A 22,627-nucleotide genomic window follows, 5' to 3' on the forward strand; every position below is an offset into this window, starting at 1 on the left:
CATGAGAACAGTGACTGACATAGAGAAGCTTCAAGGCAAGTTCAAGGGCTTCCCTGATAGCTCGATTGGTAAAGAAGCCACCTGCAATGCAGGAGACCCCAGTTTGATTCCTGGGTTGGGAAGATCTGCTGGAGAAGGGACAGGGATCCACTCCAGTATTTTTGGGCTTCCCTTGTGGCTCAGCTGGTAAAAAGATTGCCTGCAATGCAGGAGACGTGAGTTCGATCCCAGGATTAGGAAGACCCCCTGGAGAAGGGAAAGGCTACCCACTCCATTAGTCTTATCTGGAGAATTCCATGGAAATTCCATGGAAATTCCAGTTCATGGGGTCACAAAGAGTCAGATATGACTGAGCAACTTTCACTTTTTTCTTCTTTCAAGGCAAATTCAGTGAACGTAGAAGAAGTCACTACAAAGAACAGGTAATATAATGCAAAGTGTGTTTATTCTAGAGAAGGGTGGCCAACTCAAACAGTAGATCACTGTGTAAAAGAAAAAGGCTCAAGTTTCATCAAGAACTTAAAAATAAAGGAATCCTTTGAAAAGCAGGTCCTCCCCTGAAAAAGAAAGTTCCAGAAGAGAAGCCAGTTTCGACATTTTGGAATATGAGTACCAAATCAGAGTGCTGGATGGATGAGGGTAGCCAGAAACTTCTCAGCAGCCTCTACAGGTGTGTAATCCATTTAACGCTGTGTGAGGTCAAAGCCGCACACAGCCAAGCACCACAAAAGGAGGCTATTTAGCGAAGGAGTGTGCTCCCTTCCTGTCATGAACCTTCTCTAAGTGACACAGGACCCTGGGCTCTACTCTTCACTACCCAGGATATTTCAAAATCAGAGAAAGGGAGAAGGAAGACAAACTCAGAAAACAGACATTCCACAGTGCAGGGCAATAACCCAAGACTAAAGAGGAAATACTAAAGTTAATTTAAAACCATTTGCTTCTGTTTATATGATTAATCTTTTGAATGTAAAAATGTTAATCTTCTTTACTGATAATCTTTTAAAACAGCACAAACAACTTGTTCTGCAACTCAAAGGAAGCTCATGCAAAATTCAAGAGCTCTGCCTGGTTTAGACTGGAGCTGGCAGGATATTCAAATCCTGAGAGGTCAGCTCAACCTACACAGTGCAGAATATTAGCTCAGCTTCTGAATGTGCCGCTGCCAACTGCTTCTGATTTCTGTTTTACTTCATTTCCTTTGCTGACAAGAGCCCACACCTAACAAGCACAGCCAATCTTATTAACACTGAAAATTTCCCTCTGTCTCTCCCTGGTCCTCGCTCACTTCTGTCCCTTTCAGATCCAAGCTTCTACTAACAGGCTGGAAATATGGGGACCAGAGCTGGATCTCCTTGAACTAGAAGTCCCGTCCGGGCACAGCCTTTTCCCCATCCACAAACCATGCTTCGTCAGGACTCCACCCAGCCACGGCCACTCACTCGGCACTCCGTTTGACATACCTTTTGGAGGGATCCTTCTGAAGACACAGTGAAAGTAACTTTCTAAAGGACTTGCCATACTTTTTCATCATCTCCTTATCCTCTACTCCCGTTTCCAAAGTGGGTGGATCATTTTGCAAAGTCAACATCAACACCTACAGCAGAAACAAATGGGAAGACACGATCTCAGGACAGGCATCGCTTGCTACAAATGAGTCTTTTCATCAAAGTCTCAAAGACCCTCCTCCAGTAGGTACACATTAAGTGCTTCCCCATGATTTTCATTTTCTAGAAAATGTATATTCAAAGTATTCAGTTCCCTTTGCAAAGCTGTTCACGTGCCCTTTAACCTTTTTTGTTATTCCATTGACAGAACTTACAAAATCTGCTCTATGTGTTAACGTGATCTCCCAAAAGGGCTGGGACAGCTTCCTGGGAAATGGTTCTCACACAGCCTGCAGGAGCATGTAGCCTCACAGCTCCAGCACCAGCTTAGTGCAGACAGGGGCTCTGTCTGGGAAAGGGGGCGGTGGAGGGGGAAGAGAGAGGCCCAGAGCAGCAGGGAATGTTCATGTTTACAGGTCATTCCTAAGTAAGGAACTGCCCGTGCTCAAGGCTTTTGTAACACATTACCAGCCTTAGAAATAAATCCACAACATCCCAGGAGGTAACACACGATTTCCTTCTTTTTCTTAATGAAAAAACATACAGAAATGTTTAACGGCTTGGCAAAACTGAGACACTGAAAGATGGCCAGGATACAACTGAGTTGCTAAAACCCATAACCAGGACAAAAGGCCATGCTGCTTCTGGAAAGGGACAAAACTAAATGAAAATACAGTTTTCACATCGGAAAGGTAAAAAAAATTCCACTCTTTCCCACTAACATCAAAATTATTTGCTAAAAAAAAAAAAAAGAGTAGACTTTGTAGCAAACTATTGATCTATAAAATGAAAAAAACTCATTAATGCATAAATCAGACTTAATTTATGCAAATGTTATAAAGCCAAGACTCTTTTCAAGTGCTTTCAGACGTGGGAAAAGATGAAGGATTAAAGTGACAGTTTATTGTTTGTAGAGGATAATAGCAATCCAAAGAAAAGTGGGAAATCTGTCAGATCTGAAGAAGTCCTACAGGACTTTAGGCTGGGATTAGCAAAGTGATGGATTCAAGTGGAAAACACTAAAAAGTAGGAAAAAAAAAAAAAAAAAGACCTAAGAAAAAATAATAGAGAAAAACCAGATAGAAGGAAAGCCCTCAGGGTTATTTCAGTGCTTTTTCCCTGAAATGTCACTTCCATTGTTTACACCTCAATTTTAAATTTTCAGCTAACAAAATCAGGTGTGTACATGCAATCCCTGAATCTTATCTACATTAAATATGTATATTAAATATAGAGAAAACAGTGTAATGAACTATGCTACAATTTTAATAGGGGTTATCTGTGGTTGATGAGATTATGGATGACTGTTTTCTTTATTTATTTGTACTTCAACATTATCTACAATAAGAATGTTATTAACTTTTTAATCAGTAAGATTATTTAACTTTTTTAATCCTGTTTTATTTTTTTTTAATCCTCCTAAGCTTTTCCAATAAAATCCTAGAAAAAAGTTGAAACAAACATACATCATATTCTCTGTAAAATACCTTCATAATTTCCACTCAAGCTACTTCAGCCTCAAAACAAAATCCAGTTGGATAAAACAGTCCTGATACCACTGCCTCAAAACTAACAGAAATGATGATGTGGGCCAGTTAAAAGAATAACAAAAAAATCTAAAAATAGTATCCAAATGTATGTTAGTTCCTAAAAACACTGGGCTCCCTTACTTCAGATGAATTACCAACAGGACACTATGAGAACAAGAGGGAAATGTTATAGATCATGGAAAGGCAAAAAACAAAAGCCTGAAAATCTGGAAATCCATCTGTAAAGATGATATCACTATAACCTATTTTTAGATTTTTCTTGGGGAGTCAGGGGTATTCTACCATAAAGAGAGTAATAGCCAGCATTTGTCACAGCTATCAACCTCCACTGGCCAATCTGACCACATTCCTCTGTGCTATGAATGTAAAGCAGGCTTCAAGGCTGGGGACCAGGCTGCTTTTATTCCATTCTGTCCACTGAGAACATCAGACGACATTTAACTCAGCTGCATCCCTCCATTAATTCTCCTTGGGCCTCAGAAAAAATGACTATGTTAAAGAGAATTAGCGAATGGATTCTGTTAAATCATCCTTCAAACCCGACATGTTATTTCCAAGAGTAATTACTTTCATAGGAGGATACTTGTGATAAGGTGCTGCTCCTGTGGCTAGCTCGATGGCAGTTATTCCAAAACTCCACATGTCAGCCTTGAAGTCATAGCCTCTCACCTAAGAAAGGAAGCAGGGAAAAAACACAATTATATGGCAGGCATGTTACACATGATGGGGGCAGGGGGCTCCGTACTATGTCAGAAGTCCACGGCTCTGTGTGCTCAACTTTGATATTACTTTGCTGAGGCTCAGCGATTGGGAATTAAACCTTACATTATGCATTCTAGTAAAAGGACTGATTTGAATGAAAAGTTAGTGTATTAATGATATGTACAACTATACTGTGTCAATCAAAACATTATTATTATTTTTTTTTTTTTACCTGTTCCATGACTTCAGGAGCCATCCAACACGGGGTGCCAACGAATGTTTTTCTTACTTTATTCCGGGTAACATCACCCCCTGTTGCTAAGAAAGCACTTACCCCAAAATCTGAAAGGGAAAAAAATATCATCCTTATTTTATATAAGACATTATAGCGTACAAAATTTTGCATTTATGAAATCTCTATTCTTGGCGGGCCTCACAGTGGTGATGGAGTTGTCTCAGCCAGACACCAGGGCACTCCTGCCACTTGCCACCCCCTACACTTCAGAGTATGCCCTCATCACAGGGCAGCAAGCCCAGTCCAAAAGCTCAGCATATCAACTTATGTTTTCTACCAAAAAGGCACCACAAGTCTTAACCAAACATAAAAGTTTGCAGTAAAAATATAAACACCTTCCCAAAGCCCTAAATTAACTATAAAGGATCTTAGCTTTTAGAAAAAAGATCTTAGCTTTTAGCTATGATTCATTTTAGAAAATCATTTATTAACACTGAAGACAGTAAAACTAGCACGTGTTTCTTTTTATGTTTTTCTTTTATTATGATTATTTTCTAGCCTCTTTAATTATACAACATCAATGTTCGGGGAATGGATTTATTTTTTGAAATAAAGGACGAATAATATCCAACTTCCACATTCCCAAGCCCTTGCTTGAACAGTGCTCTGTAACATTCTAGCCAAAAACGTAATGGCAAATCCACAAACCCAGACACATAAAGCCAACATGCCCAGGTTTGTCTACATGAGGCGATGGCACCCCACTGCAGTACTCTTGCCTGGAGAATCCCATGGACGGAGGAGCCTGGTAGGCTGCACTCCATGGGGTCGCTAGGAGTCGGACAGGACTCAGCGACTTCTCTTTCACTTTTCATTTTCATGCACTGGAGAAGGAAATGGCAACCCACTCCAGTGTTCTTGCCTGTAGAGTCCCAGGGACGGGGGTGCCTGGTGGGCTGCCGCCTCTGGGGCTGCACAGAGTCGGACATAACTGAAGCGACTTAGCAGCAGCAGTCAACACAAATGAAAAGCCCAGTCAGCGAAGATTGTTTTCTTTCCAGTGTGTGCTTTCTGGATAATTTTCATAGGTATAGATAGAAAGGTCTGTAGAATGAAATAATACTCTTCTTGATATCCATCATATACTGGAAGTTCTTCTCGTGAGGCAATAAATTAATTAAGCATATTGTATATGTGTCTGCATTTATACAAAAACGGTTTTATATGTAAAAGTAGAGAGGGAATGTTGTATTGTGCTTAGTTGCTCAGTTGTGTCCAACTCTTTGTGATCCCACTGACTGTAGCCTGCCTGGCTCCTCTGTCCATGGGATTTCCCAGGCAAGAATACTGGAGTCAATTGCCATTTCCTTCTACAGGGAAATCTTCCTAATCCAGGGATCAAACCTGGGTCTCCCACACTGCAGGTAGATTCTTTACCGTCTGAGCCGCCAGGGAAGCCCGTATTATTCCTACACGTATTTTCAAAGTGGAGGGAACTTAAGTGGTTTGCTGCTAGAAAAGACTCTGATGCTGGGAGGGATTGGGTGCAGGAGGAGAAGGGGATGACAGAGGATGAGATGGCTGGATGACATCACCGACTCGATGCACATGAGTTTGGGTGAACTCTGGGAGCTGGTGATGGATAGGGAGGCCTGCATGCTGCAGTTCATGAGGTTGCAAAGAGTCAGCCACGACTGAGCGACTGAACTGAACTGAAGCTTTTTCTAGGTCATGATGCTAACATGGACTTGAGCTTAAAATCAGCAGTACCCACATCTCTTCCCTCTCCTGAATTGGCAGGTGGATTCTTTACCACTGCAGCATCTGAGAAGCTCATAGAGATGGAACACCCAATGATTATTAATTCATGAATTTGTGCTTAGATTTTTACTAATGGTTAAAATTAATTAATAAGTTAAAGGATCAACTATCTGGAGCTAGTACAGACCTATCAGTAAGAGCCAATTCAAAGACAGGTAAATAGTAATAAGGGTACCCACTCAATGGACTCAAATTTGAGCAAACTCCAGGAAAAAGAGAAGGACAGGGAAGCCCGGCATGCTGCAGTTCATGGGGGTCACAAAGAGTCTGACAAGACTTAGTGACTGAACAACAAATAGTAATAAAAATGGGGGGGTGGTCAATACCTCAAAACACTGTAGCAGATTACACAGTGTGAACCCCTTCAAACTGCTCTCACATAACTCTCCATAGCTGGGCCCTCTAGTGACTGCCAGATGACGGCAATTACCAAAGAACAGCATCAAGAACAAACCAAGGTCAAATATTGGCATTTGTGTTAGACCTACATTACTGAGTTACGCAATAACACTGGAACCAGTTCTCTGAGTTGAAATCTGTTGAATGTTTCATTTTATTTACATTTAAATGTACTCCACTCCCAAGAGGATTAATTACAACTTCAAGTAAAAGGGCAAAAATTGACAAAGGGAGTCTTTATTCCAACTGCTACTTTCATGTTAATAGTGAGCAAAGGTATATTCCGAAAATGTCATATAGTTTAATTTGCACACATGCGCCAAACTCTATTTTAACTCTTACATTACAGTCAGAAAAAAAATCAAACTTTGTGAAAAGAAACCTCTAAAACCACTGAACCAATCTCTTGCAAGCAGCAGGAGATAACGTTCATTCTCTAACAGAAGAGCTAGATGGAGTTATTCCTTTGTAAGCATCTTCCATATTGGCTAGAGGAAGAGACAATACGAGATAAGGCTTTCCAAAATATAAATTTCAACTTCACTTATATTTCTGAAAAGAAGTTTAAAAGTGAACCCAACATTCCATTTTTATTAAACTAATTTTAAAATATGATAATATTAAATAAATACATACCATCTATAAATAATTAAGAATGTGGGTAGAAGTTGCCTTAAGGAAAAATAAGTTGTTTTCCATGGAGCTGAAGCAACTCTACACCCAAATAAACATATATCTTCCTAAAAGATATAATCTAGATTAAAAATCCATTCTTAACATTAATTTTTTAATTCCTTAAAAATACCATATGATTAGACCTTTTTAAAGCTCCAAAAATAGCTGAGAGAGATGTACAGTTGTAATTCATTACTGACAATACCTCTTCAAAATATTTTTCTGATTCACATATGTACTCACAGCCTCCACTTCGAACACTCCCTTTTAAGTTATAAACAGATCATTAAACGTCTTAAAAGCTCAGAAGAATTCCACAAGCAGAAAACACCAATCCTAACATCTGCTCACCCTATGACTACAAAATAAGGGTACAATTCGCTCCTAAGTATGGCCAATGTATATAGAAAAAGACTTATACGTACTGAGAAAGAGAACTTCTGGACTGAAGTGCTTGTGTAAACAGGAAGGCAGGTATGCTCCGTGTAGACAGCTCACATGAGACAAGTGGAAGGAGAGGATGGGGGCACTATCAGTGAAGAGCGCCCTTGGCTGCTGAGAGAGACCGCTAGACAGCTCAAGGGAGTGGAGCCAGATACACGTGGGTCAGAAACCACGAACATTTCCCTGGCAACGGGGAATGAAAGGCTACACATAAAGCTCACCAGCCTCCAGGAATAACTGCATCTCAAACCAGAAAGAATGCTGTCATTCTCTTAACGAAAGGCTCTTACGTCTTCTGAATCCATCCATTTCTCTCCTTCCCCACTGCTCTTGCACTGGTTTAAGCCAAGATTCCTGTGGCTACCTTCTAATTCACCAGTGGCCTGCTTTCCCCAGATCTAGCCTCCAGCAATCAGACCCTTTTATGTCACAGAACTGAAGGCTCCTTAAAAGTCTTAAAGGCTCCCTGCTCTCCCAGAATCAAGTTAGCATCCCTCAGCACAACACGTTAACTCTGACTGTCCTTTCCTCCCCGACCTCATCTATCACTACTCCCAAATTACGACCTTGAGCCTGTGCGTGCTTGCTAAGTCACTTCAGTCATGTCCCACTCTGTGCGACCCCATGACCAGAGCCCACCAGGCTCCCCTGTCCATGGGATTCTCCAGGCAAGAATACTGGAGTGGGTTGCTGTACCCTCCTCCATAGGGTCTTCTCGAGCCAGAGATCAAACCCAAGTCTACCTGCATTGGCAGGCAGGTTCTTGACCACTGGCGCCACCTGGAAAGTCCAGCCTTGAGCCCAGCCCTCCTAAACTACCTACTTTTAATTGCCTGAACCCATCACCATCCTTACGCTCAGGAGTGCAGCCTTTGCGCTTGGATGATGCCTTTGCCTCTGCATCATCATCTGGACACAATGTTCCCTCCACTAAGGGCAGGACCATCAGCAGAGGACACTCTGCTGGTCCTCATTAATGACAGAACCATCTTTAGCATCCTAGCTCTTGGTGCCACGGGGCTTTTCCACAGCTGCTCTGTTTAGGTGTGGTTATTTCAACATGCATTCATCACCTTTACCTAATTTGTGATGTACAACTTCAGTGACTTTGGGAATTGTCATGTTTTGATATGTGAACGTTGCTGAGCCCTGGGGATGATCTGTAGGGTTTTGGGGTGCTGCTACCTGATCTAGAAAGTGGCAGAGCTGTCAGGAAATGGGCACAGCTCTAAGGGACCAGGTACAAGATAGATAAGTGGTTAGACCAAGCACTAAGCTATTCCCCAACTGTGTGACTCCAGCAAGGCACTTAATTTTTCTGGATCTCTGTTTTCAGGCTTCCTGGTAATGCTTGTTTTTACATTATTTTCACATTTATAACACTCCCCTATTTCTTTTTACCATGGATAAAAATACTGTAAAATAATTGTTCAGTTAAGTTGCTCAGTCGTGTCTGACTCTTCGCGACCCCATGAATCGCAGCACGCCAGGCCTCCCTGTCCATCACCAACTCCCAAAGTTCACTCAAACTCATGTCCATCAAGTTGGTGATGCCATCCAGCCATCTCATCCTCTGTTGTCCCCTTCTCCTGCCCCCAATCCCTCCCAGCATCAGGGTCTTTTCCAATGAGTCAACTCTTCACATGAAGTGGCCAAAGTATTGGAGTTTCAGCTTTAGCATCATTCCTTCCAAAGAAACCCCAGGGTTGATCTCCTTCAGAATGGACTGGCTAGATCTCCGTGCAGTCCAAGGGACTCTCAAGAGTCTTCTCCAACACCACAGTTCAAAAGCATCAATTTTTCGGCACTCAGCTCTCACATCCATACATGACCACTGGAAAAACCATAGCCTTGACTGGATGGACCTTTGTTGGCAAAGTAATCTCTCTGCTTTTTAATATGCTATCTAGGTTGGTCATAACTTACCTTCCAAGGAGTAAGCGTCTTTTAGGTAGATCAATAAGCTACTGTTCTCTGCCTTTTAACTGGGCTGAGGGGATAAGATTAATGATTTTACAGTGGTAGGTATAAAATATAAGAAGGTGATGCTGGAACTTCTCTGGTTGTCCAGTGGTTAAGACCCCACTTCCACTGCAGAGTGCATGCTGGTTTGACCCCTGGGCCCCGTTTGGGGAAGTAGGATCCCACACGCCACTCAGGCAAAGGGGAAAAAAAAAAGGAAGGCTAAGCTTCCTGACCTTAGGAATATTACCATCAGGGAGGGAGAAGATATGAAACAGAACAACGTGGAGCATCAAATGCTGTGCTCTGCTGTCTGTGTAAAAGCAGAGGAGCGAGGACTGTAATAGTCGTGCAAGTCTCCATCTTAAAGTAGGCCTTGGACCCGGCCTTGGAGATGGGTTTGAGATCTGGACAAATGAGCCCAAAAGGGAATGACATTCCAGACAAAGCAGCAATGACCAAAGCGCAAGTGTTGAGCCAAGAAGAAAAACTGTCTGACAGCTGCAAGGCTCAAAACCCCAAACACCCAGAGGAACCCAGGCAGGAACAGAAGGAGGGGAGAGGGTCCTGAAAACCAACAACATGATCTCAATGATGAAAGGCACTTGATAGCCGTCTCAGTGGAGGAGGGCATTAGGAAGTCCAGGGCCCTTCCCAGGAGCCCATTGTCTATGTCTTCTAATCAAGCCTTGACTATTCAGCTGGAGGATAAAGTTGTCACAGAGGAAAAGGGCTCTGGTGTTGCAGATGTCCCCATTTTCCCAGAAAAAGCAAAACATCACAATCTTGATGTATTAATAAAATCTCTCGTTTTTGCTGTTACTAATTCAGTATACTAATATACTGATATACTAATATACTAATTCAGTATATTAAAAAAAAAAGATGGAAAAGTAAAATAAAGCAATTCTATCCACCTGATTTAGCCTGCAAGACTTATCTGCCAGGGACTTCCCTGGTGGCTCAGTGGTAAAGAACCCCCCTGCCAATGCAGGAGACACGGGTTCGGTCCCTGATTCAGGAAGATCCCAGAGGACAAAGAGCAACTGAACCCGCGAGCCACAATGACTGAGCCTGTGCGCGAGAGCCCAAGAGCCGCAAGTAGTGAAGCGAGCATGTCCTAGAGCCCGTGCTCCACCACACACAGCCCCACAACCAGAAGGCCGAGCACGCGGCTAGAGCAGCCCTTGCTCCCCACAACTGCAGAAAAGCCCATACACACCAAAGATCCAGCGCCACCGTAAATAAATAGATTTTTTAAAAAAACCTAATCTGCTGATTGTGTTATGTTTAAAATTTACCCAAAATACTTCAGTATATACCATGCGATGCTATATTTGTGGTACTGCAACCCAGGTGGTCAACTGGCATTCTGAGCCCAGAGTCTGGCAGCACTTGACTCAGGATGCCAGAGGCAGCTGTTAGAATTATTTTTGTTGTCCATATGTAAGTATAGATGAGTAGGCGCCAGGTGAATGCCCAAAAGGGGCTATCGCTGGGGAAAACAGTCACCTTTTGACAGGCATGATGCATGTTAGAAACAGGTTTTCACTGGTGAAAGTCAAAGTAGTGAGCACACAGAGAGTGGCTAAAATATTTTAGATATACTCTCCGTCTCACACGAACAGAAAGAAAGCAGCCAGCTGGCCCAAGTGTAAGCTAAACCCCTAACCAGTTTCCTGTCTAGTTAGATTCTAGATGCTAAGTACAAGTGTACAAGGACACTGCATCTAGAATGCCGCCATGTCTGCTTCAGGTAAATTTTTTTTTCACCCAGGAAGCCAGAGAACAGGAATCTCCTTGATCTTACGGAACAAACTGTGAACCTTTAGGGTTCTTGCTTGCTAACGAATGGCAAAATTTGGTCTGAAACTTCATTTCCTTAAAACCTGGGAGTGATACTACGGGTGAGAAGCCCACCCGAACCTACCCCTAACATTTATAATACCTACTAACATCTGCGAAAGGGAAAAAAAAAAAAAAGGCTAATTCCACTCCACACTTGGCTAGAGAGTAATGGAATCAACATTTGATAGCTCAGAGCTTCCTAAAATGTATTCAAAATAGGTTGCAACAGATACTGATCCCTGCAGATCTCCAAGTGGCTGGCTGGCGGTTTGAGGAAGCAAGAGTCACAGTAGCTAGCAGGGCCCTGGAACCTCTCTTTCCTCAAGGTCTGGAAAAACCCAAGAGGCACTGAGCTTATCAAAGAGCCCAACCACACAGTCTGAGTTCTAGGTACGGGAAACTGTACTTGATCCATTTACCACCCTAGACTGCTGTTGCTTTCTCTCCAGTCAAGAGGAGAACTGGGGGAAAGTAATCCTGCAGGGATGTTCAGGAAAGGAGAAAGACTGGACACAGGGAAGACCACAGGCACTGCCCAGGAATAAAATCAACAGGGTCTATATTTGAATGGAGATACTGTAAAAGGATGGGATGAGACAAATTCTTAAGAAAATGTGATCATTTAATGAGTATTGGAACTGAAAAAAAGGAAAAAATAAAAAACATGACATGACTTGCCAATGACCACACAGCAAGTTATTGAAGGTCTGAACAAAATGCACAGTCCTTCACAGAGGAGATTCGGCCACACAGCCCCAGGCTCCTTTGTGGGGAAATTCAGTATATTCTTCAGTACCAAAAAGAAAATATAAAAAAGGAATAACGGGGTTAATACTGAACAGCTTCTGAGCTCATCCCTGTGTAAAAATCTAGTTGTGATTACCCAACATAGAAAAACTAGTTTGAGGCTTTCTGGTTAATCCTGAATGTCATATTTATATCAAAAACAATCCCATGATAATTTGGTTTGATTCTGGTTTTATCTTTATTTTTCTCATGACAGACTCAAAACTTTACTCCTGAAACTGAAATGTACTTCTAAACACCCAGGAACATTTTCAGGGCTGCCAGCATCCAGTCTTCATGAGTCCCACAGGTATCCTTAAAATGAAATACCGCCAACATTGGTGAATAAAGAACATACAAAGAACCACATTAGGATTTAAATTATGCAAAATATAGTAATGAGTATAATATAGAATTAAGAAATATTTTCTTAATTATTAGGAATTGTATGGACAGTTGTTTTGTTTTAAACAACGTATTTAGTTTTGTATATTGTTTTTTTATTGGGTTGGCCAAAAGCTTTGATTTTAAAGTAAAAATAAGACATTTTTCATTGTCACCAAAAACTTTATTGAACAACGAACTCATCGTTTTGTTACACTATCTTCTGCCATTTTCCAGGCAACTTCATCATTTCATCTTCCCACAGCTTTTTATTATTTTGAGCAAAGAACTGTTTCAGGTATCTTTTACAGTCTTCCAGGGAATTGAATTTTTTCTCCATTAAGAGAATTTTGTAAAGACCAAAATAAATGGAAATCTGAAGGTGCAATGTCTGGTGAATACGGTGGATCAATCAGAACTTCCCAGCCAAGCTGTAACAGTTTTTGCCTAGTCATCAAAGAAATATGTAGTCTTGCATTATCCTGATGGAAGATTATGTATTGTCTGTTGACTAACGCTGAATGTTTTTCATCAAGTGTTGCTTTCAGTTGACCTAATTGGGAGCAGTACTTGCTGGAATTAATCTCGTTTGATTTTCCAGAAGGAATTCAAAATAGGGGACTCTCTTTCAATCCCACCATATATGCAACATCACATTCTCTGGATGAAGACTGGCCTTTGGTGTGGTTGGTGGTGGTTCATTTCACTTACCCCATCATTTTCCACTCCTCATTACTTACTGTACAGTATCCACTTCTCGTTGCTGTCACAATTTGTTTTAAAAAATAGAACATTTTCTTCATTTATTTGAGAATCACATGCAGAAATACAGTCAAGAAGGTTTTTCCACTTAGCTTACGTGGAACCCAAACAAAAGGATGACCACAACCAAGCTGGTACAAATGATTTTCAGCACGTCATCTGGATATTTTGAGTATGTTGGTTATCTCCCAGATGATATAATGTTGATTTTTTGTCCCAGAAAATTAACATCTTGACTTGATCACTATCAACTTCAACGGGTCAACCCAACAGTGAAGCATCATCTAGCAAGCAATCTCCAACATAAAACTTTTGCAAACCACTTTTGACATATTTGATCAGTCATAGTACCTTAGCCATCACTGCACAAATCTTTTTTGTTTTCATTTCAGCTTCATTTTTAACCTCTCTTGAAATAATAAAGCATTATATGCTGGAAATGTTGCTATTTTTATTTCACCTTCAACGTTAAAATGGCTACACAAAAGTTCAATTTTGTTAAGTTTTTTTTTTTAATACACACTGATATAACAGCAGTCACAATACAAGCTAACAAAACTATTTCAAATGAAGTTAAAGACAAAGCACCACTAGAGCCTTCTCATGGAACAAAACGAATGCTTTGGCCAACCCAATAGGAAAATGTGTGTCAATGGTGTGTTCCCCATCTATGTTCAGGAAGCGTCGGGCAAGCACAATAATGTCCAACTGGAGCAGCTGTAGCTTTAACTTTACAGAGCCTTGATTTAAACACAATACCAGTCTTCAGTGAGAGCTAACATGGGAAAATATGACATTAAATAGAGTGAGTATTACATGATCTAAACAACATGAATAGAAAAATTATGTTAAAGGCATCATCCTCTCTTTGCTAGTAATTCCAAGGTGCCCTTTCCACCCTCTGATTTTCTTGGTGAGAGAGTAAAAACATAGATCAGAGTAAGTGAAGGCTTTAGCGATTACAGAATCAGAGGCATGCCTCCTCCAACTACAAATCCAATTGTCTTTCTGAAGCACTGCTCTGATCACAGCCCTAACTAAACTCTCTCCCCACAAGGCATCTGAAGTAAAACAAGGCAAAATCCTCAGACATAATTCGTCCTGTATGTGGAAGCCAACAGTTTTCCAGTATTGTTCCCTTCTGACTGCGACACTTACCCCATTATCACATCCTTGAGCACGGCACTTTTCACATTTTTAACTGCCCCAATTACTGTTTCTCAATTTTATTTTTTTAAATGTATAATTAAGCCCAGCCTTTTCTACCAGTTTTTCTGCTTGCTTTATTTCTGTTTATAAATTAAATAGAAACAACTTTTCACTCTCCTGGAGGTTTGCCATCTTCAGAGAGTCATCAGGCCTCCAGGCACTAAAAGCCAAGTCTGTGTGGAAACAGCAGGGAAGGGGAGGGGGCGCCAAGGGAAGCATCGCCTCGTGCCTGCTGGGAATCCCTGAAACCAGGCAAGAGAAAGTGCGGGTCAGCATGGACTCAGACGGGCAGAGAGGATGCCTCAAGTCCTCCAGGGGATGCTGCACCTCCGGGTTAGCGCTTGGAAAATCCAGGGCAAGAAGCACAGCCCAGGACCCAGGGGGCCAAGGCAGGATGTGGCAAGACCTACATTCACAGTGGCCGCCAACATTCACTGGGCTGGTTTCCTTCTTGAAATAATGCCACTTTGCTCAAAGGCAAAGTTTTCTCTCCAACAGTGGTGTTTCATCGGACCATGAGTATCAGCATAACTAAGTCAGAGGCCAAATAGTGACACACTTGGGGAGAAATACCTGGCCCCTGTTCAGAGGCCCACCATGGGGTCCTGATGATTCCCAGTGCGGCCCCATCAAGGGCCCCGAAACTACCGGGAAGAGTAGAGGAACCAAGGCGGGGGCCACTGTTAGGAGGGAGGAGCCACCTTTCTACCATGACAAGGAACTTTGGAATCAAACAGGCCTGTGTGTGATCCCATTTACACTCCCTGCTCACCCATTTAACTTCTCTGAGCAACAGTTGCACAAGCTATACAATGAGGGGCACAGAACGCATGTGGTAGTTTCTTCAGAATATGAGTCCTTGGCAGCATACATTGTTGGCTGCCTACCCAACATCCACACCCTGTTCTCTACCAGCATCCTGATCAGTCGTACAAGGGCTAAGTTAATCATGGCGTCTGGTGACTGGTCTGAGGGTCTGCCCTGGTCCTGGCCCATGGGATCCAAGGGGAATATGGTATAGACCCTTGTGGGAAATTTTTCTGCCTGAATACAGAACCAGCCTACAAAGGCTCCTTTCCTTGTCACATGAGGACGTGCAGAACAAAAAGTAGGAAAGAGCCCGTGACCTCTGTGCTACCCATGGGCTTCTGCACCAACCCTGAAACTGACTAATGTTACATAGATTGTTAAATGTCCATATTGCTCCATCCCTGGACAGTACTCTGGTATGTGTACCCAAAGGCTACTTAATTCTTACAATCCCCTGTCTTTCTCCAGCCCAGCCATGTTTATTTAAACTTCCTGGCTGCTAAGGGTTAATCATTGCATCAGAGGCCAAAATCGATGAAATCCCCAAATGGACTCGGTAAAAATCAGCAAGAAAACAATTCAGCACACAGTGCAGTTTTGGAGTTTTAAACAGTTCCAGCATTAAGCATGGCTTTTAATGCCAGAGGCACAAATCAAAACAAATAAATGCACAGGCGTCTCAAGGGGAGAAAAACATACTGCAAGAAGTGCCTAATTCACTTTTTGCCAATAGTTTCTGTTTGGGGCTATGCTTACATAAATGTTCCAGAAATGGAACAATACACTTCTAGGAAAATAGAAGTGAGACAAATCTTCAAAATTCTCACCTAGATTGTTGCCATTCAAAGAGGGGTCCAAACACAGCAGTGGAAGGAGAGGGTAGGATGAATTGAGAGGGTAGCATTGAAACATATATGTGACCACATGTAAAACAGATAGCTAGTGGGAAGTTGCTGTATCACACAGGGAGCTCAACCAGGTGCTGTGTGAAGACCTAGAGGGGTGGGGTGGGGAGGGGGGTGAGAGGGAGGCTCAAGAGGGAAGGAGCATACGTGTGTATACTTATGGCTAATTCACACTGTTGTGGAACACAACATTATAAAGTAACTGTCTTCCAATTAAAAAAAAGTTTTTTCAAGCCAGCTAATAAACAGACACTATTTAATTTTTTTTTTTTTTTAAAGGTGGTGTCCACAGACCAGAAACATCATCACCATCTGGAAGCCACTGGAAGATGCGGAATCTTGGGCCCCACCCCTGACCTAGTGGATCAGAGTCTGCACTGTAGGAAGAGCCCCAGCTGATTCGATGCAGCATGATTCAGTCTGACCAGAAGCCCGCCAAGTACAGCCAGCTCCAGGGTGTCCCTCCCTCATCTCTGAGGTGAAGAGCACCACAGAGGGAGAAAGAGCGTGGCATGGAAAAAGCTGAGCGCACAATCATGTATTTTATGACAGGCGAGTCCAAGGTCAACACTGAAAACGACAATCACGTCCTACACAGAACTGTCTGACCCAGTGATTCTAATGTGTCATGCAAGACAAATTCACACGCGTGGCACAGCTTTGTGGGAAACTCGGGTTTGTACAAAATCTCTTTATAATATATTTACATAACGTATCATCACAATGCTTATTAGCAATACGTCTGTAACAGCTGCTCACTGGAGGTGCCAAGGCCCAGAGGAGAAGGGCTGTGAGTAAGCGTCAGCCTCAGCACAGACTTCTGTAACACTATTCCTCCCTCTACCACCCATGAAACCTCTGATATGCAATTGTGTGAGGGTGACGGCATTTATATCATCAAGCTGATAACACTGGATCGGCTCATCTTTCAGGCAAGGCAATAATAAATATGTCGGCACCTTATCTACTATTAGGAATCAATTATTCACACACCACCTGTGCTGCTCAGAAAGGACAGACCCCACGAGAAACCTGATAGAACCAGAGCATTTTCTGAAAAACTTGCTTTCCACCCACACTCCTTTCCCGGAATCAGACTCTGGTTTTCAATTCTATCTATTCCTTCTTGTAAGCAAACGGTACTCAGTGGCCTAGGCTGGTGTGATAGGATGAAGCCCCCACCCACAGGTGGCATGGTGTCCAAGGCATTCATGATCAGAAGACAGGCCCTGCCACATTTCCGGAGCCTGGGCCCTAGACAGCCACCTGCAGCCGCTTTGGGCAACTCCATGTCTCCCATTAGTGGGAAGAGGCGGTCCTGACTGTCTTTGAAACATCAGAGAATGACAATTTCACAGACTTTTCTGACAGCAAAATGAGAAATCAGAAGATATCATTTTACTCCCTAAAGCTAGAGTTTCACCTTTCAAAAAAAAAAGAACCACAAAGAAGCAAACCGTCCTGTGATAAGTGTTTCATGGGAAAACACTTCCCTAATGCTTCACGTAGGCAGACTCTCAAAACTGCCATCAACAGGCTCCCTCACGTGTGCTGTATTTCTACGTATAAAGGAAAAGTTCTCAGCACGTGTTTCTGCTTTGTAGATGGAATCAAAATGAATCCACAATGACACAGACAAATGATTTAAAAAATTCAACAGAGAATTCAGAGGCTACACAGGCTCCAACCCTCCCCAGTTCCTCAACCATTCTCACAATCAAGACAACGCACACTTAGAAGAGACAAAACCACAGAAGATTAAGTGGTGGCCAATGTCAATTCCCATTTGGCTCACAGTGTGGCTGACCAATACAGCCAATCAGCCCCAGCACGAAGGAGAATACTAGTTTAAGATGATGGCAAACCACTGATAATCGGCCCATCTGTGTCACAGCCACTGTACCTTCCCCAAAGCAGGTGAACTTCTGGGGAGAAGTGGAGCCAGAGGCCACCCTGGTGAGGCAACAGCAGGAGGGAGAAGCAGTTACCCCAGACCAGCTGTGCTGCAGGAGGCACGAGCCAGCTTTCTCAAGTCTAAAGACAGACATGACCCAGAGCTCACTAGTGATCAGCTTTCTATCAACCAGGATCGTCACAGCGAGCAAAGGAAAACCACCAATAAACCCCAAGTCTCAAAAACCATTCCTCCCTGGCTCCCCAGTCGGGGAGGGAGGGATATTGAAAGGTGCTCTGGTGAAAGAAGTCACAGGACACACGCTTGGCTTTCTCTCTGCTCCACGCCCAGGACCACCCTCTGGTTTGAATGCCTTCAAATAGGACTGAGGGCGCCTTTAGTGAGTGAGGTTAGTGAAGAGACACTCGAACACTCTGACGCAAGACAGGTCCGCAGAGAACATCTTGTCAACCCTCCTTCTTCTACAGCTGAAAAAATCGGCCCCAGGACAGCTGAACTGTCAAAAAGCAGAGCGTTAAGAGGCAAACAGGGGAGGGGGTGGGAAGCCTAATGGCGAGGATGGTGACCCGAGGATAAAAAGTGAATTCTGGGGAGGTCTGAAGAGTAATGAGCTTTTACAACCTTCAGAATGGCCTCAAAAGATGCCACAATCACTCAATAGTCCTCAGTCCCCTCATCTGTAAGACCAACTCAGCTGAGCTGACAGCAGAGTAGAGGAACACCCTAGGCAAGCGTATCATACAGGAATCGTCATTCCTCAAGTCAAAGGCAAACTCTGAAGTCACTGGGGGCTCCTGGCTGGACAGACCTGTAAAGACAGGCACAAGCAACTTAGATCAAATATTAATGAGTCTAAATTTCCAATGCAATATTCATATACCTCCAGGCGTCCTTTTTCATACAAATCTCCACTCAACTAGCTCTACTATCAGAAGCTTCTAATAAACCAGAAAGACCCATCTGTACACTCTTAAAAGAGATGGTCCCTACGGGAGATGATTAAAATAGTACAATTCCATTTGCCTGAAGTATTTAAAGCAACAATTCACATCATTTTCACAAAGTTTCAAGACAGATTAGTGGAGGATAATGCAATCTTCAAAGAATCTGCAGATTTTTAAATCTGTGATAAAGAAAACTTCACATTTAAAACTCCCCACACTGAGGAGTGACTAAAATATAAGGAACATAACAATAAACTCTATCGCTCAGTATTCTTTAAATTTAAATTTACTACATAGTCACACCCATAGTCACTGTGCTTAGTCGTTCAGTCGTGTCCAATTCTCTGTTACCCTTTGAATGGTAGCCCACCAGGTTCCTTTGTCCATGGGATCTTTTTCAGGCAAGAATCCTGGAGTGTGTTGCCATTTCCTCCTCCAGGGGATTTTCCTGACTCAGAGATCGAACCCTCATCTCCTATGTCTCCTATAAGATTCTTTATCTGTTGGGCCACTGAGGAAGCCCATTCATTAACTGATTATTACACTAAGTGAAATAAGTCAGACAGAGAAAGACAAATATCATATGATATGTGGAATCTAAAAAAAAAAAAAAAAAATTGTTACAAATGAAAAGAAATAGGCCCACAGACAGAAAACAAACTTATGGTTACCAAAGGGGAAAGGGAGAAGGAAATAAAGTAGGAGTTTAGAATTTACATACATATATTACTATATCGGGCGTCCCTGGTGGCTCAGACGTAAAGAATCTGCCTGCAATGTATGAGACCTGGGTTCAAACCCTGGGGTGGGAAGATGCCCTGGAGGAGGGCATGGCAACCCACTCTAGTATTCTTGCCTGGAGAATCCCCATGGACAGAGGAGCCTGGCGGGCACAGTCCATGGGGTTGCAGAGTCGGACACGACTGACCACAGCACAGCACCATCATTACTATATATAAAACAGACAACCAACAAGGACCTAGTGTATAACACAGGGAACTATACTCAATACCATGTAATAACCTAAGGGAAAAGAACCTGAAATATGGGAAAATACAGATGTAACTGAGTCACTCTGCTGTTTATCTGAAGCTAACACAGCAGTGTAAATCAACTACACTTCAATTAAAAAGTTCAAAACTTTTCAAAAACTATTTTTTTTCTAGACCTTAGTGAGCCTGCGGTAATACATAACAATTTAATCAGGACAGTGCAGGCCTTTAGCAGGAAGAAAGGAAGGGATGAAGAGAGAGGGAGGGAGCAAAAAGGGTCCTTCCTGAAGTTCAACCCCAGCTCGGTCCCCCTGCAGCTGAACGTGCACAGCTGAGGAAAAATTCCAGTAGGAGCACAGAGCAAAGTGGTTCTCCCCCACTGTGTTCACCCAGTAAGATTTCCTTAGATTGTTGCTCAAACAACTGCTAGCAGCTGTTAAAGGATGAGACGCTGCTGAAAGTCTCCCCAAGTACTTCTCCCGGATGGTATACAGATGGAAAGGAAAACTAAGTTCCCAGAACTCATTGTATACATGGCTCACACTAGAGAGTTCACCAAATGGTACCATTTGTCAAGATCATCAAATTCAGGAAGTCACATGAATTTGTCGCCTTTATTTACTTAACCCCCCTAAAAATGAATAAATGAGAGTTTTGGCATAATTTGCTAAACCATAATTCACATAATTATCAACTTCCTAAAACTCAAAACATATTTTGGTTCACTATAAAACAATTTATACCCCCCTGAAAGATTTTCATTTGCCCTGTACTCTATTTTCTTAATGTGCCCCATGTCTCTCAATTCATGTTATAGCTCTACTCTTTCTTGATTTAATTACTCATTTCATTGCTAGCTGGCTAAGGCAAAGCTCGTCTAAAATCAGAGCTGAAAAATGCTTGTTAGCAAACTATCTCAGCCTTAAAAAATAGGCATTATATATAGGATACATGCCTAAATATTTCAAATATCTTCACCTTCCTCTCTGTCGAGCTGATATATTCTTGCTTGCTTGAACTTTCACCTGTGACTCACATGTGCAACCCATCACTGTGCGGTGCTTATGTGTGCAAAGCCAGCCGAGCCAGCTCAGATCACATTGGCCAAAAGTTCATCAACATCTGCCACGTGCCAGGCACTGTTGGGTGTTATTGAGATGAGCACCATGGCGTTTCTACCACTGGTAAGGATATCATCTGTAGGGCAAAAGGGGACGTAGAAACTCTACTTCACTATCCCATAACAGGAAATCTAGCCAGAGTGTATTAACAACACATTCAAACTACGAAGGTAAGATGCTTAATGCAGCAAGGATGTCGGTGGTAGAAGAAAGGCTGGGAAGAGCTTTCTCAAGAAAAGAATGCCCCAGATTGAGTTGGGAAGGAGAAGAAGTGAGCCAGGTAAAGAAGGGGGATTGCAAAGAAGAGAAAGCACTGGCAGAAAAGACTGGAAAATCAGGCAGGGCCTTCATATGCCACATTAGGGAGCTGGGGCTTTATACTGTCAGCAACAATTTTAGACTTCATGCCAGGAAATCAAGTGCTCATGTTGGCACTGTAAATTCTTCTCTGGTGACACGGAGGTAGTTGATGGAAAGAAGAAAAAAAGAGGGAGAGCAAAATGTTAAAGCAAGAGGTCACAGGCTGCCTTAAGCCTTGCCTTCCCAGCCGCATTCCTGTGATCTTGCTGCTGCTACTAAGTCACTTCAGTCGTGTCTAACTCTGTGCAACCCCATAGACAGCAACCCACCAGGCTCCCCTGTCCCTGGGATTCTCCAGGCAAGAACACTGGAGTGCGTTGCCATTTCCTTCTCCCACTGTGATTTTCAGTTCAGTTCAGTCGCTCAGTCATGTCCGACTCTTTGCAACCTCATGAATCGCAGCATGCCAGGCCTCCCTGTCCATCACCAACTCCCAGAGTTCACTCAAACTCATGTCCATCGAGTCGGTAATGCCATCCAGCCATCTCATCCTCTGTCGTCCCCTTCTCCTCCTGCCCTCAATCCCTCCCAGCATCAGGGTCTTTTCCAATGAGTCAGCTCTTTGCATGAGGTGACCAAAGTATTAGAATTTCAGCCTCAGCATCAGTCCTTCTAAAGAACACCCAGGACTGGTCTCCTTTAGGAAGGACTGGTTGGATCTCCTTGCAGTCCAAGGGACTCTCAAGCATCTTCTCCAACACCACAGTTCAAAAGCATCAATTCTTCGGCATTCAGCTTTCTTCACAGTCCAACTCTCACATCCATACATGACCACTGGAAAAACCATAGCCTTCACTAGACAGACCTTTGTTGGCAAAGTAATGTCTCTGCTTTTGCATATGCTACCTAGGTTGCTCATAACAAGGAGTAAGCATCTTTTAATTTCATGGCTGCAATCACCATCTGCAGTGATTTGGGAGCCCCAAAAAATAAAGTCTGACACTGTTTCCACTGTTTCCCCACCTATCTACCATGAAGTGATGGGACCAGATGCCATGATCTTAGTTTTCTGAATGTTGAGCTTTAAGCCAACTTTTTCACTCTCCTCTTTCACTTTCATCAAGAGGCTTTTTAGTTCCTCTTCACTTTCTGCCAAAAAGGTTATTGATCTTAGGATGCCTTAAATAATTAAAGGTGTCCCCTACTTCAATAGGAAAGCAATATGAGCTAAATAATTCTAACATGGAATGTGTGGT

General features: G+C 42.7%; 1 protein-coding gene across 1 annotated transcript in view; it reads right to left on the reverse strand.

Annotated features, from left to right (window-relative positions):
* The window catches only part of STK39 (serine/threonine kinase 39), a 315,997-nt gene that overhangs the window by 193,598 nt on the left and 99,772 nt on the right, over window positions 1–22,627 (reverse strand). Inside the window, exons 6-8 of the mRNA XM_040229269.1 lie at window positions 4,092–4,201; window positions 3,725–3,826; window positions 1,464–1,597 (exon numbers count right to left, since the gene is read on the reverse strand). Of these exons, the coding sequence (XP_040085203.1) occupies window positions 1,464–1,597; window positions 3,725–3,826; window positions 4,092–4,201 (346 nt within the window). The remainder of the gene's footprint in view (window positions 1–1,463; window positions 1,598–3,724; window positions 3,827–4,091; window positions 4,202–22,627) is intronic.

Source organism: Oryx dammah, unplaced genomic scaffold (assembly GCF_014754425.2).
Source record: "Oryx dammah isolate SB20612 unplaced genomic scaffold, SCBI_Odam_1.1 HiC_scaffold_27, whole genome shotgun sequence".
Lineage (NCBI taxonomy): Eukaryota > Metazoa > Chordata > Mammalia > Artiodactyla > Bovidae > Oryx > Oryx dammah.